The following is a 17,903-nucleotide window of genomic DNA, read 5'->3' as shown; positions in this document are numbered from 1 at the left end:
ACTATGCATTGATCATGATTCAAAGCATGCTACATCATCTGCCAAACATGATGGAGGCACTGTTATGGCATTAGCATATATGGCTGCCAGTGGAACTGGGTCAGTGGGGTTTATCAATGATGTGACTGCTGATAGAGGTAGAAGAATGAATTATGAGCTGTACAGAGCTATACTCTGCTCAATTTCATTCAAATGCTGATGCTCTAAAACTGATAAGGCAACTCTTGACAGTACAGCTAGTTATTGACCAAAAAGGTCCCACGAGTATGTTTAGCATATAACATATGGAATTATACTTGTAATATTACAATATAAATACCTGACTATGTGTGCAGTTTTATCACAATACACAAATCTTGTATCAATGTTTTTTTCCACATCTAATATTACTGTACTGTGCATTGTGTTTGTTTTTTTTATGCTTTTGGTATGTTCTGTGCCATTTCATTAACATGTATGACCAAGTGATGTGTTTTCTAATTCCTGTTCCTATTCTAATGTGAGGCCAGTGGGGTGAATGTGGTATATAGGATGTAATTGAGTCTTGAATCAGTTATCTACAGCATGAACGTAGTACACAATAGATGATCCACTTAGAATGCCACAGAAAATACCCAGACACTGTAACTCTACCGATTGTAACACTGTATTAACATTGTTATAATCAGAATCAATGGTCAGTGTTTGCGCAGGAGCACTATTACAGCCAATATGCTGAACTCATTCAGCATAACTCAGTAGACTGATACTCAGGATAGTAGCTCCTGTTCTACTAGAGACTACAGACTCCTTCAAGGCTTGTTTTATTTCCCACACTTATAATAACACACAGTAGATGTGACAGCAGCGCCTGGTGCATGGACATAAAAGGCAAGAGGAAGAGATTTGTGTGTGTGTGTGTGTGTGTGTGTGCTCTTCATGCTCGCGTGTGTGTGTGAGTGATAAAGATCAGTAGCACACAGTGGACTCTGTGTTTGATGGAGTTTGGTTACAGCAGGATGCCTGATTTACATACTTACACACTGTGATGACAGGGTTTTTAATGTCACTTCTTGATAGTTCTGCAGCTACCATGATGAGGAGTAAATGGGACTGTGTGTGTGTGTGTACGCATGCATGTAAAGTGAAGTGTTTTTTTTTCACCAGTACAGACTGTAAAGAGCTAAATATGAACAGATAATAGCAGCTGGTATTATTTAATAGGATCAGTAAATTAAATGAAATTGATGCCGACAGTTAGAGAGTTAGACTAGTTAAATAGCGCTTTACTGACTGATCTGATTGCGGTGCGAAACCTGGCTGCTTTTTCATTTCTTAATGGAAATTAATTAGAAGTAAAATAAATAACTCTAAAAACGAATTGTTTTAAACAAACTCTGCTCCAGATGTATTTTTTTTAACATTTTTCGAAGTTCAAATCAAAATCAAATCCAATTTTATTTGTCACATACATAGTAATACACAGTATAACTTGCAGTGAAATGCTTTTTTGACAGTCTGCCCACATCAAAGCTATTCAATAAGATCTAAATTTAAACTAAACCTTAACTTAATGAAATAAAGTGCAAAAGTGCAACAAAAAAAATTAATAAATGAAATAAAAGTTACATTTAAGTTAAATTTAAGTTAAATTTAAGTTAAAAAATAAAATATAAAAATATGAAAATATAGAAATATAGAAATGTAAAAAGCAAACAAAAATATACAGATGGAATAGTGTGTGTCTGTATATATATATATATATGTATGTATGTATGTACATATGTATGTATACATATGTACATATTTATCTGTATGTAAGTGTATGTGTGAGTTAAAAAGAAATATTTGCATTATTGTCCGTAGTGAGTTGTCCGTGAGCCATAGTTGTGTATTGTAGTGAGTGAGGGTCCAGTTTGTGTATGTAGATGTTTTATGTGTGTAGAAAACTGTGAGTAACCAAGTGCCGGGAAGGATACTTCATTTGAGTTCTCCAAATTGCTCTGAATGCATGCTGCGTTTTTATTTTATTATCTGCTTCTTCTTGGCCAGGGTCACTGTGTGTAACGAAAACTATTTATTTATAACAATAAAAAAATGTTTTGTTTATTCTGCAATCAAGTCTTAGTTGCCTGTGAAGAGTGTGAAACCAAAAATCTGTAGTGTCCTTTCATTATAGTATGATGATACATGCCATTTTTTTTATTGCATTTCTGCTAAATTTAATATTTTGAATAATAAATATCCTACATCTGGATTTAAATAACATTTAAAGTAGCAATCACAGGAGTCCAAGCACTGAGCATGTGAACAGTTTTAAGATTGGCCTTATTTATGATAGATGTGGGGTCAAAAAGATGATGTTTGAACATGACATGAATTTGATTCAATATAAATCTAATAATGCCACTGCAATTACTGCAGTGTTTTAGTGTCAGAGGAAACCAGAATTCAACAGAATTCTCATGATAAAATCACTGACATTTTCTCCAAGGAACGATGCCATCAGAGCCCTACAAGAGACATACAAGTTATGTCTGATAATAAAAATTACTTTTAAATATTGTTTTTTCATTACTGTTGATATAGCCTAGATATACCTTTCATTTCAGCCACGTGTTATAGCAGTCAGGCCCTCATCTGGGGTTGTAGGTTGCTGTTTAAAATCTTGCCGCTGTCAGTTTCTCATTTTGCTTAGAAGTTCCATTGCCGTGTTTTAATGCCATGTTAAAAGAGCTCCTGAGGTTAAGTGTGCCCTTGGCGTGTTTGCCAGCCTTGTGTTGGACACTCCTCTCATCACCCTCTCCTCAGACATGTAGACACACACTCACACACACACATACACACTTGCACTGAACATGACACGTCAGCTGCTGTGAAAGCTGAGTCGCCCGTCAAACTATGTCATACTTATGTTTCCTGCTTTTGTAAGTCTGGGTTTAAAATGGCAAAACATTAGAAGCCCTAATGTGTAGCTTTATGGCATTATAAGAGGAAAAAAACAGTGTAATGCTGAAAATGAGGAATCCACTGTCCTCTCATCACTGTATTATCTGTATTATGAGTGGGGAACTGAGGGCCGAGTCCAGCACAGTTTCCCTGTTCTAACAAGCTATTAAACCTAGAGCTGGAAAATTCAGGTCCTGGCAGTTGGAATGGAATTCTGGCAATTAATGGGTGGGTTCAATCAAGTGTGCTTGAGCAGGAAAATCACAAAACTATGCAGGAATCCAGCCTTTCAGAACCCCCCTCATAATGTCTGATGCACTGACCGAATGCCTTAACGCCCCCCCCCCCCCCCTTAATCTCTATCAAAATAATATTATATCTAATACATTTTAAATTGCATATATGTCATAGAAATAGCCACATATTTTATAAGCCCTAACGCCTATAAACCATGTGTAGATCTGTGTAATGGCAGAGTGGCTATAAAATTAACACTCATGTTATGTATAATCCTCGACAGTTATCGCCCACATGTACCCACCCTGAAAAACACAGTTACTCATATTTACTTACCACCTCATGCTTCATGCCACATGATATGTTCTATGGTAAATTAGAACCCAGTTATTTTATTTGTCATTTGAACACTATCCATAAAGCTATTTTGAGGGATATATATATATATATATATATATATATATATATATATATATATATATATATATATATATATATATATTAGATTTACTTTAACACCTCTCTCTCTCACTCTCTCTTTCTTTTTTTTCCTCCCTTTCTCTCTCCCTCTCGCTCCCACCCATCTATTCCCACAGGAGGTCCATGATATTCTGCGGGAGTACGAGCTCAAGTACTGCTTTGTGGACCGGAACAAAGGAACAGGTAATTGCCCTCCTTCAGTCATCCACCAGTCCTTACGTTTCTAATGGATCTCTTCTGAAATCGCTCCATCTCAGACGTCAAAACACTCTCCACAAAAACCTGTCTGCCCACACCGTCTGATTCCACACACTCACCTGGAGGTTAAGAGCCCTGGATTCTGAAGGAGTAATTAGCGAGAAATTGCTTTAGTTATGTCGCACCTTAATCGATGGAAGTGTCGGTGAATCTTTAAATTGTGCTGTTGCATAATGCGTGCATTGCATGCTTGCAGTGCTTCTTTTCTGTCTTATCTTTCAGTTCTAATAAAAGTTTTTTGATTAAATTAAAATTTCTGTTGAAAATGACTGCAAAATCTAAAACGTAATTGCATTTGCATTGACGTGGCCTAAAAGCTGCATCTAGCCGGAGTTAGATATAGCTTCTCAGTACTTGATTAACATTAGGCCAACCTTAGTGGAGAATGCATAAATATTAGCAATTTAGGCTCATAATAATGGTATGCTGCCTGGCAAGCAGAAAGATTCAAAATAGGGATGTCCTGATCTGATCCAGATACAGGCATATTTTAATGGGTTGGGAATGTTGGGCTATGTTAATCCCAATCACGTTCTGAGTCTTTGTTTTAACTATGGCATTTGGTGTCATCAAGGCGACAATTATGATTACCAGACCCAGACCCTGCCCATGACGTTCTCAGAAGGTAGATAAAAGATTTTAGAGTCTGCAGGGTGGAGCTATTTTACAGTGGAACAACAGAACAGAATATCTGAAACTTTATAAAACTATACCAGCACTGAGGAGTGCATTAAGAACCAAGTGGAGTCTAACGCTAGTGCTAATATACACATGCTACAAAAACCCACATCAGTAGTCGACAAACAACAGATATCAGTCCAGAGTGTGTGCCACTACACACACACTCACACACAAATTGATTTGCAGTGTTTTAAAGAAACTGGGAACTGAATGGTCAGGGAGGTGAGTCAGACTGGATTATAATATATTAAACACACTATAAAACCTTTTTAAAAAAGCTTGTCTTATCTAAACTGTGTGGCTGCATTGTTTATGCAAACACAAAGATCAGACCAGACTGGAATCAGCTGATGCTGAGCACTAAGAGACTTGGATCATGGGCATTTAAACGAAACAGCCCATTCCCTGCCACATAAGGATGAGGTTGAAAATGTCATGTGGGCCTCCACACTTTGAAAATGTCATGTGGGCCTCCACCATAGTCCGCAACCATTCTTTCCCCGAGCCAGTTATGACAGGAAAGCTTGAACTGAAGGAGATACAGATCTCCTAGAGGCTAGTGCTAACACCAAGTGTGATTAGCAGAGCTTGCATGGAAACCAGCCCTCTTACACGCAGCTCCGGGGTCTCTGAAATATCACTGGGCCTGAAAACCCCTGGTGGCGTAGCTGGCATTCCTGCACCCTCTAATTAGTAATGTTCGGGGATGAAGGTGAAACCCTATGATCTCACTCTCCATCCTCCCCCGGCTTGTCGCCTCCCCCCCTCTCTGCGGTTGAGGCTCCGGTGTCGAGGATCAGAGCGCCGCATGCCTGTCTGAGGTCCAGCACAGCTCTGCTGATCCCTCTTCCCTTCTGAAAGGGTCTTAAGACTGGTTTATGACCTGCGTAAGGTTAAGAGGTTAGAACATCTATTACGGACGAAGATGAAAATAATTTCAGTCTAGCTTTGTAAAGAATGAGAAGAGGGTGGAAGAGATAATGGACGAGAAGAAGGGTGATATAGAAGATAGTGCCTGACAGTTTTGTCAGCAATACTGTATTTAAGGAGTTCAAATTTAGGGAAATCAATACTATTGACTAATATACTTTTATATGCTCAGAATGATATGCTTTTCTGATAAATTCATTGGAACCTTAATAGCGACATTAGGCAATTTTATCAATGTATCAAATGAAATATCAGTGAGATATAAAAAACGCCAGCCTTTAGGACTGAGAGGCACACAGAAACAAACATCTGAGGCAGAGAGAGTCCACGTCAGTGCCTGCTTGTGACCGAAGTGGCAAAGTGTGCTGTGATATTCCCTAAGCTGAGCAGCCGTGGTGTGGGAATTCCTCCTCCTCCTCCTCTGTCATTGTTACGGGGCACAGTTTCATGAATACTCCTTGGCTAAAGTGTACAGCCGCTTTTCAAGGTCTGTCAATGCGGAGTTGTCTTTCACATCAAAAATAGTGACAATGCAAGCTTCAGTTTCCATTCTATGAACCAACTCTGGATACTGATTGACCTCAGAGCTATCTGTCCATCATTATGTTTGGGGTTCTTCTGCACACGTCCACGCTTCCATTCATGCCATGTTCCGAACTGTGTGAACTCACAGAAGACAGAACTTGGTAGTACGCAAAACTGTTATTAAGTCTTGTTGAGATCACATGCTGTGCATGTGTGTGTGTGGGTGTTTTTTATGCCTACTTATGCCTACTTTTTTATGCCTACTTTTTTATGCCTACTTATGAAACATTTGTTTGCATTTGTTTGTACTCTTTAGACCAAATTGCAACTACAGTAGATGAAATTCTAGTCAAGATTAGCACTCAGTTCACACTACGGACTGCTTACTAAGAAATAGACACCAAGCTAAATGTCTTCTTCTTCTTTTTAAAGCACTGCTCCTCCATGATTTTCTAACCCTCTTCACTTCAGTGCTAAGCTTACAAGGTTTCATTCCAAAAGCCCTTTAGGAAGGAGGGGGAAGTCACTCGTGTGTGTGTTGGAATTGGTTCCACTGTCTTAAATACCAAACAAGGCTGCAGGATAGCTCTCTCTGCTTGGCAGCTGCTGGCCCTCTGGCTTTCGAAATGTTTGGATTGCCTGGAAAGGCAGTGGGCATTGGCTGTGCTTTAGGAGAGAATTAGACCTGTGTTGAGTTCAGTGCACAGTGTTGGTAATTCATATGTGGGGCTACAGAGCGTGACCTTAAGTCTGCTAAAAGTCTGGCCAGGTTGAGTTGTCAGCCTTGGCAGTGCCATAATTACTGCATCGCCATCTGGCCCTAATTTGCCAGGGCTTATTAATCTTTGTGTTCTTGTTAAAACTGATAAATGCATAGCCATCTATTGGAAGCAGTTTTCTCCTGACCCAGTATACCCTTCTGAACTTATAACCTATATATTTTCTTGAAGCTGTACATACACTTGGCTAATTTAGTTTTTTAGGTCTTTTGCTGATTGCAGGGGAGCCCCTCAGTAGTTTTCTATATGTCATAGTGGACACTGTGTGATTTAGCTGACACGTGCTCAAATGTGATTTCAAAACAAAGTCATGGAACCTTCATCCAATGTCCTATATCCAATGCTAGAATCTCCTAAACCCTTTTCACCTGGCAGACTTGGTATCGCAGTAAAAAAAAAAATGCTTGCTTATATCTGCTGCAAGTTGGTGCTGCATGCATGTCCTTGCTAGTCATGGTAAAAGCGCTTTTCCACAGTGTACCAGTGATTCTGCAGATTCTAAACAGTTCTTTGTTTTCCATTGCTACATAACTCACAAAAGTGGTTACTCACATGTTAGCTGACCGCTGAGTGTGTGATCAGCTTTATTTGATCATTTTCATTATGTTTTAAACTAGTTCAAACATCAGCACTGAGAAACCAAGTAACAATAGATACAATGGCAGAAATAGCTATGTTTTTATGTCAGGCCCAACAGTTTAAGGAACTCATATAATGTAAAAAACAACCTAATTATTTTTGTGACGTCACAATATTTTATGTAATACAATGCAAGGTACAAGAATGTAGGATATGACCACTTTAAGCTAACAATGATGGTGAGAAGTGCTTTAAAGTCTAATGCTATGGAGTTCTGTTTTACATCTGCTGTCTGAAATTCTGGCTGCACACTAGCAGGCAAGTGTTGATGTGCTTGTTCTAAAAATGTGAAGCACCTGTGCAGTGGGTGATATTGAGCATTACTGTTAGCAGTTCAATATGCTGAATATGCAATAGTCAATGCTGAATCACTTATGCGTTATGGGTGTTACGGTATGTGTATTTGTACCCAATTAAACCAGTATGTCCGGTGCACCAAGTTATATGGAGAATACATAGTATGCATAGGTATGTATGAAGACTGATATAGACTGATGAAGACAGTAATGCAAGACCAAAGCATCAAGTGGTGTGCAGGAGATGACATGCAATTGCTGGGCAAGACCATGCTTGAAGCTTTTTGGTTAAAGTCCGCTTTTGCTGTGAGCTACCTGATGCTGACACCATGTCAGAAATAATAAAATTTGTCTGCGGTGACCGTTATTTGTCAGCAACACACCAGCAAAATGAATGCCAACAGTAAGGGTGATCAAACACAGAGCTGCTGACTGACCCTAGCTCAGTTTCTCAGCAGCTTTGTAGTATTAAGATCATATTAAATGGTGGAAGGAGTGTTGTATATGTATATGTTGTATATATACTCACTCTACCATGTAACAGTGATCTTCAATTTGTGCTGAGTGAGAAACCCAGTCTTTTAGCTGACAACACAAATCAGACACGTCTAAATATGACTGCATTTGTGAGTTCATGTGGAAGATTCAAACTCAGCGGATCACTTTTCACTCATCATACCCACACACACTCATCATACCCACACTGAGCTCCATCACCTCAGGGACTGTATGCACTTTGCACTTTAACTTGAACTGCCTCTCTGAACGTAAGCTGTGTACTGTTCTGTCTACCTAAACACTAGCTGCCATACTCATACATACACAAACATTTATATATTTTAACATTTTCCTGTTAGTATTTCCTGCAACTTAATCACCCAGCCAGCATGTACATGCACATAATGTAATATTTTTGGATTTATTGTAGTTATTGTCTATATATTATTATCTAATACAAGTCTGTATTAGTATTATGACAATAACATTGAATTGAATTGAATTCAATGGATTAAAAAGTGTATAAGGTGAGTGTTGTTCTGGAAAAAAAAAACTTTGGAAACCCTTCCCCTAAACTGTAAAAAAAAAAAAAAAAGAATATAAATATATAAATAAATAAATAAATAAATAAATAAATAGAAGAAACCTCGTCTAACGCGTTTGTGAGTTTTTTTTTTTTTCCTGTGAGATCCGAACCATGGCGTGAACCAAACCGTGACTTCTGTGTACTGTTACACTCCTAGTATATATGCTTTTGATAATGAAAGTGCTTGAAGTGTCTTAGAAATGTTAGAAATGTGATTTTTTTTAGTTGTTGTTTGTTTTGTTGTCTTTTTGTCAGTGACGGCAAGAAAAATCTTTCTGAAGATAAACGCACCAGAAGAAGTGCTCCTAGCACTCCTAATGTAATTTAGCAATTATAGAATTGTTGGAGACATTTATATTCATCTGTAATGAGCCTTCACACTGCGGAAATGTCTCGTTTAGAGATTTCTGCTTGTGGGAAACTGTGAGTGCTGCTTTTTGAAAAGACACTGAAGAATGACTTTGAAAGTGTGTTCTCGCCCAGGGTCCAGCCTACTCTGACTCATCACTGTGGGGAAGAGTAAAGCGCGGTATGCGTCGCCACTGAGCCTGCACCATAGCCTGCACCGTAGCCTGCACCGTAGCTAATTGAATTGCCAGTGTCTGAGGAGGCTATTAAGAATAAGATTTTCCCTTTTCACCACCCCATGTGATTTTATGCCTTCTGTCATAACATAAAGATTATGCATAAGCAGTTTGTGGCAGAAGTGGAGGAGATGGAGATAGAGTGAACAATCTGAATTACAGAATGTGTGTGTGTGTCTGTGGGTGTGTAAAACAACACTTGTGAAGATATTTGCACCTGATAAGGCAGTTGCTGCATTTTTTAAAGGTAATGAGGAATATTTATCCTGTATCCCTTAAGGCTCACCTCGGCCCATCCAGTAAATTGGCACCCTGCATTGAGAGCAGTCATTATTGCTTGCATGCAGAACACACAGTGTGTGTTAATGTAACATTTAACATGTGCCCTGGATTTTCCCACTCGCTGGAGTGAGCGAGTTAAAAAATCTGCATGTGTCAGTAAGGGGAATCCGTGATGGAATGTGGAAGGTATGCGCGACGTTCCGGCCTGCTAGTGGAATGACAATGGAAGTGGTGGGCATGGGAATTAGAGCTTAACAGTGGACCTTTTGTTTGGACTGCGCCGTCCAATAATGAAGACACATGGGTATCTAAAGGTCCTGCACTGATTCAGTACTAACCTTGCTAGCGTTATTTACTTTAAATAGATGGAGAATTATATTAGGAAACGGAAGACACAAACTGGTTTTGGCATTGGCGCTCATTGTTGTGTGCTCTCTAAGCAAATAATGAGGTGTTTGTCTGTTTCTGAGGTTTTTAGCTCTGTAATTATCTTGGCACAGTCGATAGCCATTTTTCAAAACAGTACAGTGGACATTATGAATTCCAAATGTTGAAAAGTGGCTAATAGTTATGTAAGCTGCTGTAGGTTATATGTACAGTTGTCATTTTTATAGAAATGTTAATGAACCAATATGTGCTAGTTGAACTAGACACTAGGAATAATTAGGCATCTTTAAGTTTGTCATTAGGAATTGTCCACTAAATAAATTCTCTGACCCTTTAAACCCCTCAGACTATGGGTCTAAAACCTGTAGAAGCACTTCCAGCTTGTAATTTAAGGTAATGGTTAAAATGTCATTCAGAAATGGCTGCTGGGGGATAAGTTTGGGCAAAATGACAATATTTTATTGCATCTTGATAAATTTTGTGATACACTGTATGCTTTTCTGAGTGTATTGTGGATATCGTTACTGCTTAAAGAACACTGACCAACTGCTAATTTCATTACAAAGAGTTTAGTTTAGTTAGTCTAGTTTAAGTGGATGCTTCTGTATGTTCTAGATGCATGGTGTTCAGTGAATTATGAATAAAAATCACTGTACTCAGTACCCGAATAGCAGGTTTTAAGAATCTACCACTCCTGATGCATTTTGTCTGCATGTCAGAATATCACGATAAATGTTGTGTGTTGTGAAAATGTCTTAAAAAATATGGTGATATATTTTTACTATATCACACACCCCTACATGGGGACCGCTCAGAACTGCTTGTATGCTGAAAAGCTCCATAAGCCAGTAAAGGTGCAGTAGGAAGGTGTGGTAGTGCACCTTACTACTGTGCAGCGGTGCATGTACAAAAACGATATGCATAGAAGAGTCGTAAGAAGAAAAATGTACCTGCATCCTCCTCACAAAAGATGTCCGCAAAGTTCAACATCATGTATGGCAGCCAGTGGCAAAGGAAATATCCTTAAATTCTGGTGGCAAATGTAACATACACACGTGGACAAAATTGTTGGTACCCCTCGGTTAATGAAAGAAAAACCCACAGTGGTCACAGAAATAACTTGAATCTGACAAAAGTAATAATATATAAAAATTCTATGAAAATTAACAAATGAAAATCTGACATTGATGTTGAACCATGCTTCAACAGAATTATTAAAAAATAAACTCATGAAACAGGCCTGGACAAAAATGATGGTACCCCTGAAAATTATGTGACCAAAGGGACATGTTAAATCAAGGTGTGTCCACTAATTAGCATCACAGGTGTCTACAATTTTGTAATCAGACAGTGGGCCTATATATAGGGCTACAGGTAGTCACTGTGCTGTTTGGTGACATGGTGTGTACCACACTCAACATGGACCAGAGGAAGCAAAGGAAAGAGTTGTCTCAGGAGATTAGAAAGAAAATTATAGACAATCATGTTAAAGGTAAAGGTTATAAGACCCTCTTCAAGCAGCTTGATGTCCCTGTGAATACAGTCGCACATATTATTCAGAAATTTAAGCTTCTGGGAGAATGTTTTATGGACAGATGGAACTTTTTGCGAAGGCACATCAGCTCTATGTTCACAGACAGAAAAATGAAGCATATCAAGAAAAGAACACTGTCCCTACTGTGAAACATAGAGGAGGCTCTGTTATGTTCTGGGGCTGCTTTGCTGCATCTGGCACAGGGTGTCTTGAATCTGTGCGGGGTAAAAATACCTGCTGTGAGGTGCAGAAGTCTCATTGACAGTTACAGGAATCATTTGATTGCAGTGTTTGCCTCAAAAGGTTGTGCAAGTTAAGGGTACCATAATTTTTGTCCAGGCCTATTTTATGAGTTTATTTTTAAAAATAATTCTGTTGAAGCATGGTTCAAAATCAATGTTGGATTTTTTTATTTGTTCATTTTCATAGAATTTATTATTTATTATTACTTTTGTCAGATTCAAGTTATTTTTGTGACCATTGTGGGTTTTTCTTTCATTAACCGAGGGGTACCAACAATTTTGTCCACGCGTGTAGCTCGTCAGGAAACTCAATCGGAAAAGACGCTGGCTTCTGCAACAGTACACATTTCTTAACAATACCTCAAAATCCTCCATGAAGGGCTTTAACAAGGGTAGGCAGAAGAATTTTGGGATAGTTCTTACACCTGCCGTGATTGTAACACTGCCTAAAATAATTGCAGAACTGGAAGAATTCTGAAAGCAAGATTGGGTGAAATGTCCTAAACAAGCAAAGAAAGGCTTCTAACTGGCTATACAGACTGTTTACAAGCTGTGATACCTGCCAAAGTGGATGTTACTGGGTACTGGGACTTAGTGAGGTGTCTGAAATTGCCACAGTTATTCATAAATTTATGTATTTTCGTATGTAATAGTTTATCAGATATGCAGCAACTGTGCATTAACATTTGCTTGATTTGTTAGGTTCTTTACACGTATGTGTACAACTGCATATGTGTCGAAACACATAGTTGTTTTCTCTATGTAATTGTGGAACTGTAAAAACATTATGAGGTCTAAAATGTATTTCAGGTGTATTGCATAACTAACACGTGGCACTTTCCTTTCCAAAAGAATCATCTTTAGTTGGAAATCATCAGAGATTTGTAATTCAGTAAGATGAGCAGTTCTGTGGCAGCTTTCAGTACCTTTTGCTTCTAATTATTTAGAAAGAGTTTTTGAACAACAGTAACCTGGAAGCTAAATGACAAGACTGAAAAAACTACAGCCTTTTCTGTTTTTAAACATCAAAAGTGATTTCAGAGATTTTTTTAAAAAGACGTTGCTCTTTTTGACAGCTGGCTGCATCCCATAACCGAATCCTTTATAATACAGAGCCTTCCTGATTTTAAATAGCTGATTACTGTGGGCTGTCAGACCGTCACAGGGAAACACACTGCAGAGCACTACTTTCATGAAGGCACAGAGAGGCTGCTTCACTACATGCTCTGTTCCTGGCTTTTAACAGCCCAGAAGCACATTTACTGTACTGCTGCAAATGGAATGGAAGAACAGCGCAAGGTTATAGCGTTTCTAATAGAGGAAAAGCTCCAGAGCCGTTTTGGTTCGTTTCAGGGTGTTCATTCAAAACGTCTCAGCTGTTAACACGTAATTAAACCGTGAAACTGCCTTAATGGTTTTATGGGGTAATGGGACCACTGAGGCCATGACCAAACTTTTCTGTGGTCTAATTAAAAGCAGTCATATGCACTAATGTGCATTTCTCCAACACCAAGCATGATGCTGAATCTCATAGCACCCAGGGGTTATATTGTGGCTGTTTTCTGCTTAATTATGTTTGATGTGCATCCTTTATCCTCTCATTTTGTGGGCCATTAAAGCAGACATGACCTGGAGGTGCTAAGCTCTACTACAGCAGCTGCGTCAGAACATTGTCACATATTTTCAGAACATGTGATGCTGAGAAGTAGTAATTAGGCATGTGTGTGAGTGTGTCAAGGTGACTAATTGAGTGATTAGCCCCTACATGTTTCATTGGAACTAGCCATGCTGTTGTTTTGAAGTAGGACTGGGCGATATGATAAAAATTATTATCACGTTATTTTCTCACAATATTTATTTCACGATTAGACTTTTTTCGCGATACACAATATTTATCACAATATATGTAATCACAGACTAAATACATCAGTAGCGACAGATTCTTATAAACTTCTTTTTAGAGACTCTCCCGTACCGAATACAGTGATTTTTATTCAACATCTGCTGCTCTTCATCTGATTAAACTATCCAATTACACTGTTAGTAATGAAACCTGCAGCTGATCAGTGTTTATTACCCAGCTCTATTTTGAAGATCCTGTTCAAAGGATCACAGTTGTGAGTGATGGTGGTAGTCGTGATGATGGAACAGAGCACATTTCTGCTCGCACACCTTGTGATGTTTAGCCAAGCTGCTCAGTCTGTACTCGGGTAGCGCAGTGCAATTGGAAAATGGTATTAAGAAGAAAATGCAGTGTGTGATAAATGTGAAATGTAGTGCATCGTATAGTGAAGATATCTCTGTCATTAGATTTTAATACTAGATGTTAAAACGAGATAAATTGTTAATTTTCATCTTAAGAATGTTCTACGATATTTATCTAAACTTTTCTTTTAAGAACATTTCAAAGAACAGTTACTATTCTTAAAAACATGTTCTTAAAACTTTAAGACTGTAAGACAGCCTCAAGCTTGTGTGTGGTTTAGGTACGCCTGTTGAATGATCCGTTTAAATGGTTGAATTATTTAAATGGTTAATGTCTAATTTAACCAGATCAATAGTGGAGATTGTTCCTGTAGTGCTGTTAGTGTCTAAAAGAGGAAAAGAACAGCTTTCCGATGTCAAGCCACAGTTATCATATTTTCCTGTTCCTCAACCATCACTTTAAGCTCTTATTTACTGAAATTGTTTTGAAAGCTTAGTTTGATTCTGTCTTTTCTTTCATTTTGCTCTCCTCAGCACCGATTTAAGCTAAAAAAACATGTCTTGTGTCATTTATGACAAGCTTTAAAAATGCAGCGTTAAGGGCAGCATCACAAATGGTCAACATAAAAAAGAGGTTTCCAAAAGTTTACAAAGACCCAAGACGTCAGATGTGCCTAGAATACCACAGCAGTACTAGCGTGATGGCTGATCACCTGAAGAGACAATACACAGGCGCTGTTCTTGGCGATGGGCCGCCAGAAATGACAAAAGTGTTGTCTAGTCAATGTCTTAGAATTTACGTCTAGAATCTGGGCTTCTTCATTGATTGACAGTGCTAGTGTGTGTTGTCATGCGCTTTGGGTTTAATGGGATATGTACCTTTTTGTATCTATTTTTTTATTTCTGTCATTCATTTAAATGAAGTAAATTTCATTGTGTAGGGAATGCCGTAAACATAGTAGACCACATATATAAGGCATAAGATTTGTTTGGAGCTGCGCTGCTGACTGCTGAAGATGCCTTCTTTTAGAGGAACTTTTGAACTTTTACATTATATGAGGATGACATGCAGTTGTTAGATAAATGTATCTTTAATTACATGCAATAAATTGGGGTGAATAATTGACAAAATCATTAAATAGTTGTTAGGCTAACCGATTAGTGGCAGCCCTATAGTTTATGCCAGGGATGGACGATACAAGCTCATATTTATATCATATTATATTCTACTGTTCTGATGATAGCGGCATTATACCATTATAGCTAATAATATCAATATTAGTAGCACTACTAGTAGTAGTAGTAGCAATAGTACTACTACTAGTAGTGGTATTTTTAGAAAAAAATATATAATATATAAGTATTATGTGCATTTTATTCGCTCTTCAGGGCAAATATATGTACACTAAAAGCTTCTCATTACTTGTGTCAATGATAACACACTCCAGTAGCATCTGTTGGACTCTTCGTGATCCTTTCCTATTTCACTGTTTGCTGTATCTGACAAATGCAGCTCGCTATTTTAGGTTTGCTACCACTCTACCCTGTCTGTTGAATGTATTTTGTAAGCTTATTGGCCCATCCTTGTGTGGCTCAGCAGTTAGCCTACTGGGGCTCACTGGGTACTGGGTTTAACAGAGTGTGACAAAAAAAGTAAAAATAAATAAATAAATAAGCTAGTCGTAGAAAAGTAGCACTGTGACTAGTGTGGCACGGCTGGCAAAGCAGAAAGCTTCGAGGGGTTGGCTGCAAATGGCAAAGCCTGAAGCCACACTAGCGCTCTACTTGCTGCGTGTAGCCGATACAAAAGGCTGATTAGCGTACGAGAGTACTGCAAGTGGCACTCGGCCGTGCAGCTCACGCTTCTGGCCTAATATGCTCTTTTACTGCATTAATAAGAATTAGTTCGGTGATCTCGCTCTTGTTTGATTTGTCTTGGGGGGAGGGGCGGTTGTGTTCACCGTTTTTGAGCTCATCACGGTACTTTACAAGTCATGTTTGGACACCCCTGTTGGTGATTTTGTAAGTGAACAGTTCAGTATCCATTTGAACTTCTGGTATTTGTGGACATAGCGCGTCCTTAAAAAAGACCTGGACATGGGGGGAAGCAGAGATCATCTCACCCCATCTCACCATTCATCCCATGCTCCTGACAGCACTTCACTACTTTCCCTCGCTCTCTCTCTCTCTCTCTCTCTAACAGTGTGGCAGAGATAACAGCTCGAGCAAATCCCAAAGGGACACAGAGTGCACCATCAAAAGCCCACACTCTGTCATTTCACGCCTCGACTCTTGTTGTGTGCACCGTTGTTTGCTGTACCCGATTTCTACATGACTGATTTACAGCACGGAAATTAATTGGCGTGCGAGCGTACTCGCCTGCTCCCCGTGGACAGTTCATCAGCATGAAATATACAGTGGCAGATTCGTACCATGGGCTGACACTACCAAGTTCTGACAACCACAGGCAGCAACAGAACTCACACTAGCTGCCCACACTCTTGCTGTTGTGGTTCATGATTAGAAAGAGGCTTCAGCTAAGTCCTGTTGAAGCTAGATTGGTTTAACCTGACGAGGTGCTGTAATGTAAATTGGACTGTGAATATGATAAGCAGTAGTCCATAGTAAATGAACGCTTATGGTATTTCAAGCCCTGTGACGTGTTGTTGCTTTCTTGGGGGACTTAGCCTAGCATTGACACCAGCACACTTGCTTCACCTCGCTTTCCTCTCACACTGCCTGCGGCGCCATCACCCTTAGCCAGCTGCATCAGATGACACCATGGTCTCAGGGCCGGGTCTCAACAAACTGAAGGCCAGCTGGTAGCTCGAACTAGCAGTGTTGCAATGAATTGAGAAATTTGGGTGTGGAAGAACGCTTAGCGCCTCTTTTGACGTTCCCAGAGAGTAATGAGATACATATCATGATAAAGGGGTTCTGATAAATATTTACATTTACACTGCATTTTGCTGTAGGCATATAGGCATTTAGGTTACTCGTATTACAAAGGCGGGCCAATGCAGTGTTAGGCGTCTTGCCAAAGGACTCTTATTGGTGTAGCGCAGCATAGTCACCCAGACAGGGAATCGAACCCCAGTCTCTAACATGGTGTGGTTGCTCAGTGGCAGGTAGTGGTGTTATCTGTTGCGCAACATATATTGCAACATATTGCAACTAGGGGTTGACGATATGGTAAAAATCTATTCATAATCTATCTATAAAAAAACTATTTTAAGACATTCACAATATTAACTGTGATATAGGTGATTGCAGACAATATGCATCAGTAGCCACATATTCTTTAACAGTACTATTCAAATAAATACTCCCGTACAGTGATTTTGATTCAAACAGTTATTTACTGCATGTAATTAAACAGTGCACTTAATCAGGGTTCTTTAAGCACTGAAGAGATCCTCGTGTGTGTAGAAGAGCATATTGTGTATCACAATAAATATCGTAAAATTTTGTGAAATTACACGATTTGATAGAATATTGCCATATTTCTAACCCTAATTGACACTGTAAGCAAGATGATTTTTTACTGGCATATTATAAAAAGAGTTGAAGAAAAGTCTACTTCCGCTGTCTAACAAAATGAAGCACAAAACGAAGTACTGTCTACCACCAATCTCTACATATAAACTATTATAAAATTATTAAACTAAAATGAATACTGTGTTTTTGAGAATTGATACATGAAACACATAATATGATTGATTTACTTATGTATAGGTCTATATATATATATATATATATATATATATATATATATATATATATATATATATATATATACAGGTCTTCTCAAAAGCAAAGACCTGAAATCACG

General features: G+C 38.7%; 1 protein-coding gene across 1 annotated transcript in view; it reads left to right on the top strand.

Annotated features, from left to right (window-relative positions):
* The window catches only part of raver2 (ribonucleoprotein, PTB-binding 2), an 81,313-nt gene that overhangs the window by 13,871 nt on the left and 49,539 nt on the right, over window positions 1-17,903 (top strand). Inside the window, exon 3 of the mRNA XM_072684255.1 lies at window positions 3,762-3,828. Coding sequence (XP_072540356.1) covers window positions 3,762-3,828 — 67 coding nt within the window. The remainder of the gene's footprint in view (window positions 1-3,761; window positions 3,829-17,903) is intronic.

The sequence above is a fragment of the Salminus brasiliensis genome, chromosome 7 (assembly GCF_030463535.1).
Source record: "Salminus brasiliensis chromosome 7, fSalBra1.hap2, whole genome shotgun sequence".
Taxonomy (NCBI): Eukaryota; Metazoa; Chordata; class Actinopteri; order Characiformes; family Bryconidae; genus Salminus; species Salminus brasiliensis.
This window is presented reverse-complemented; position numbering and strand designations above follow the sequence as displayed.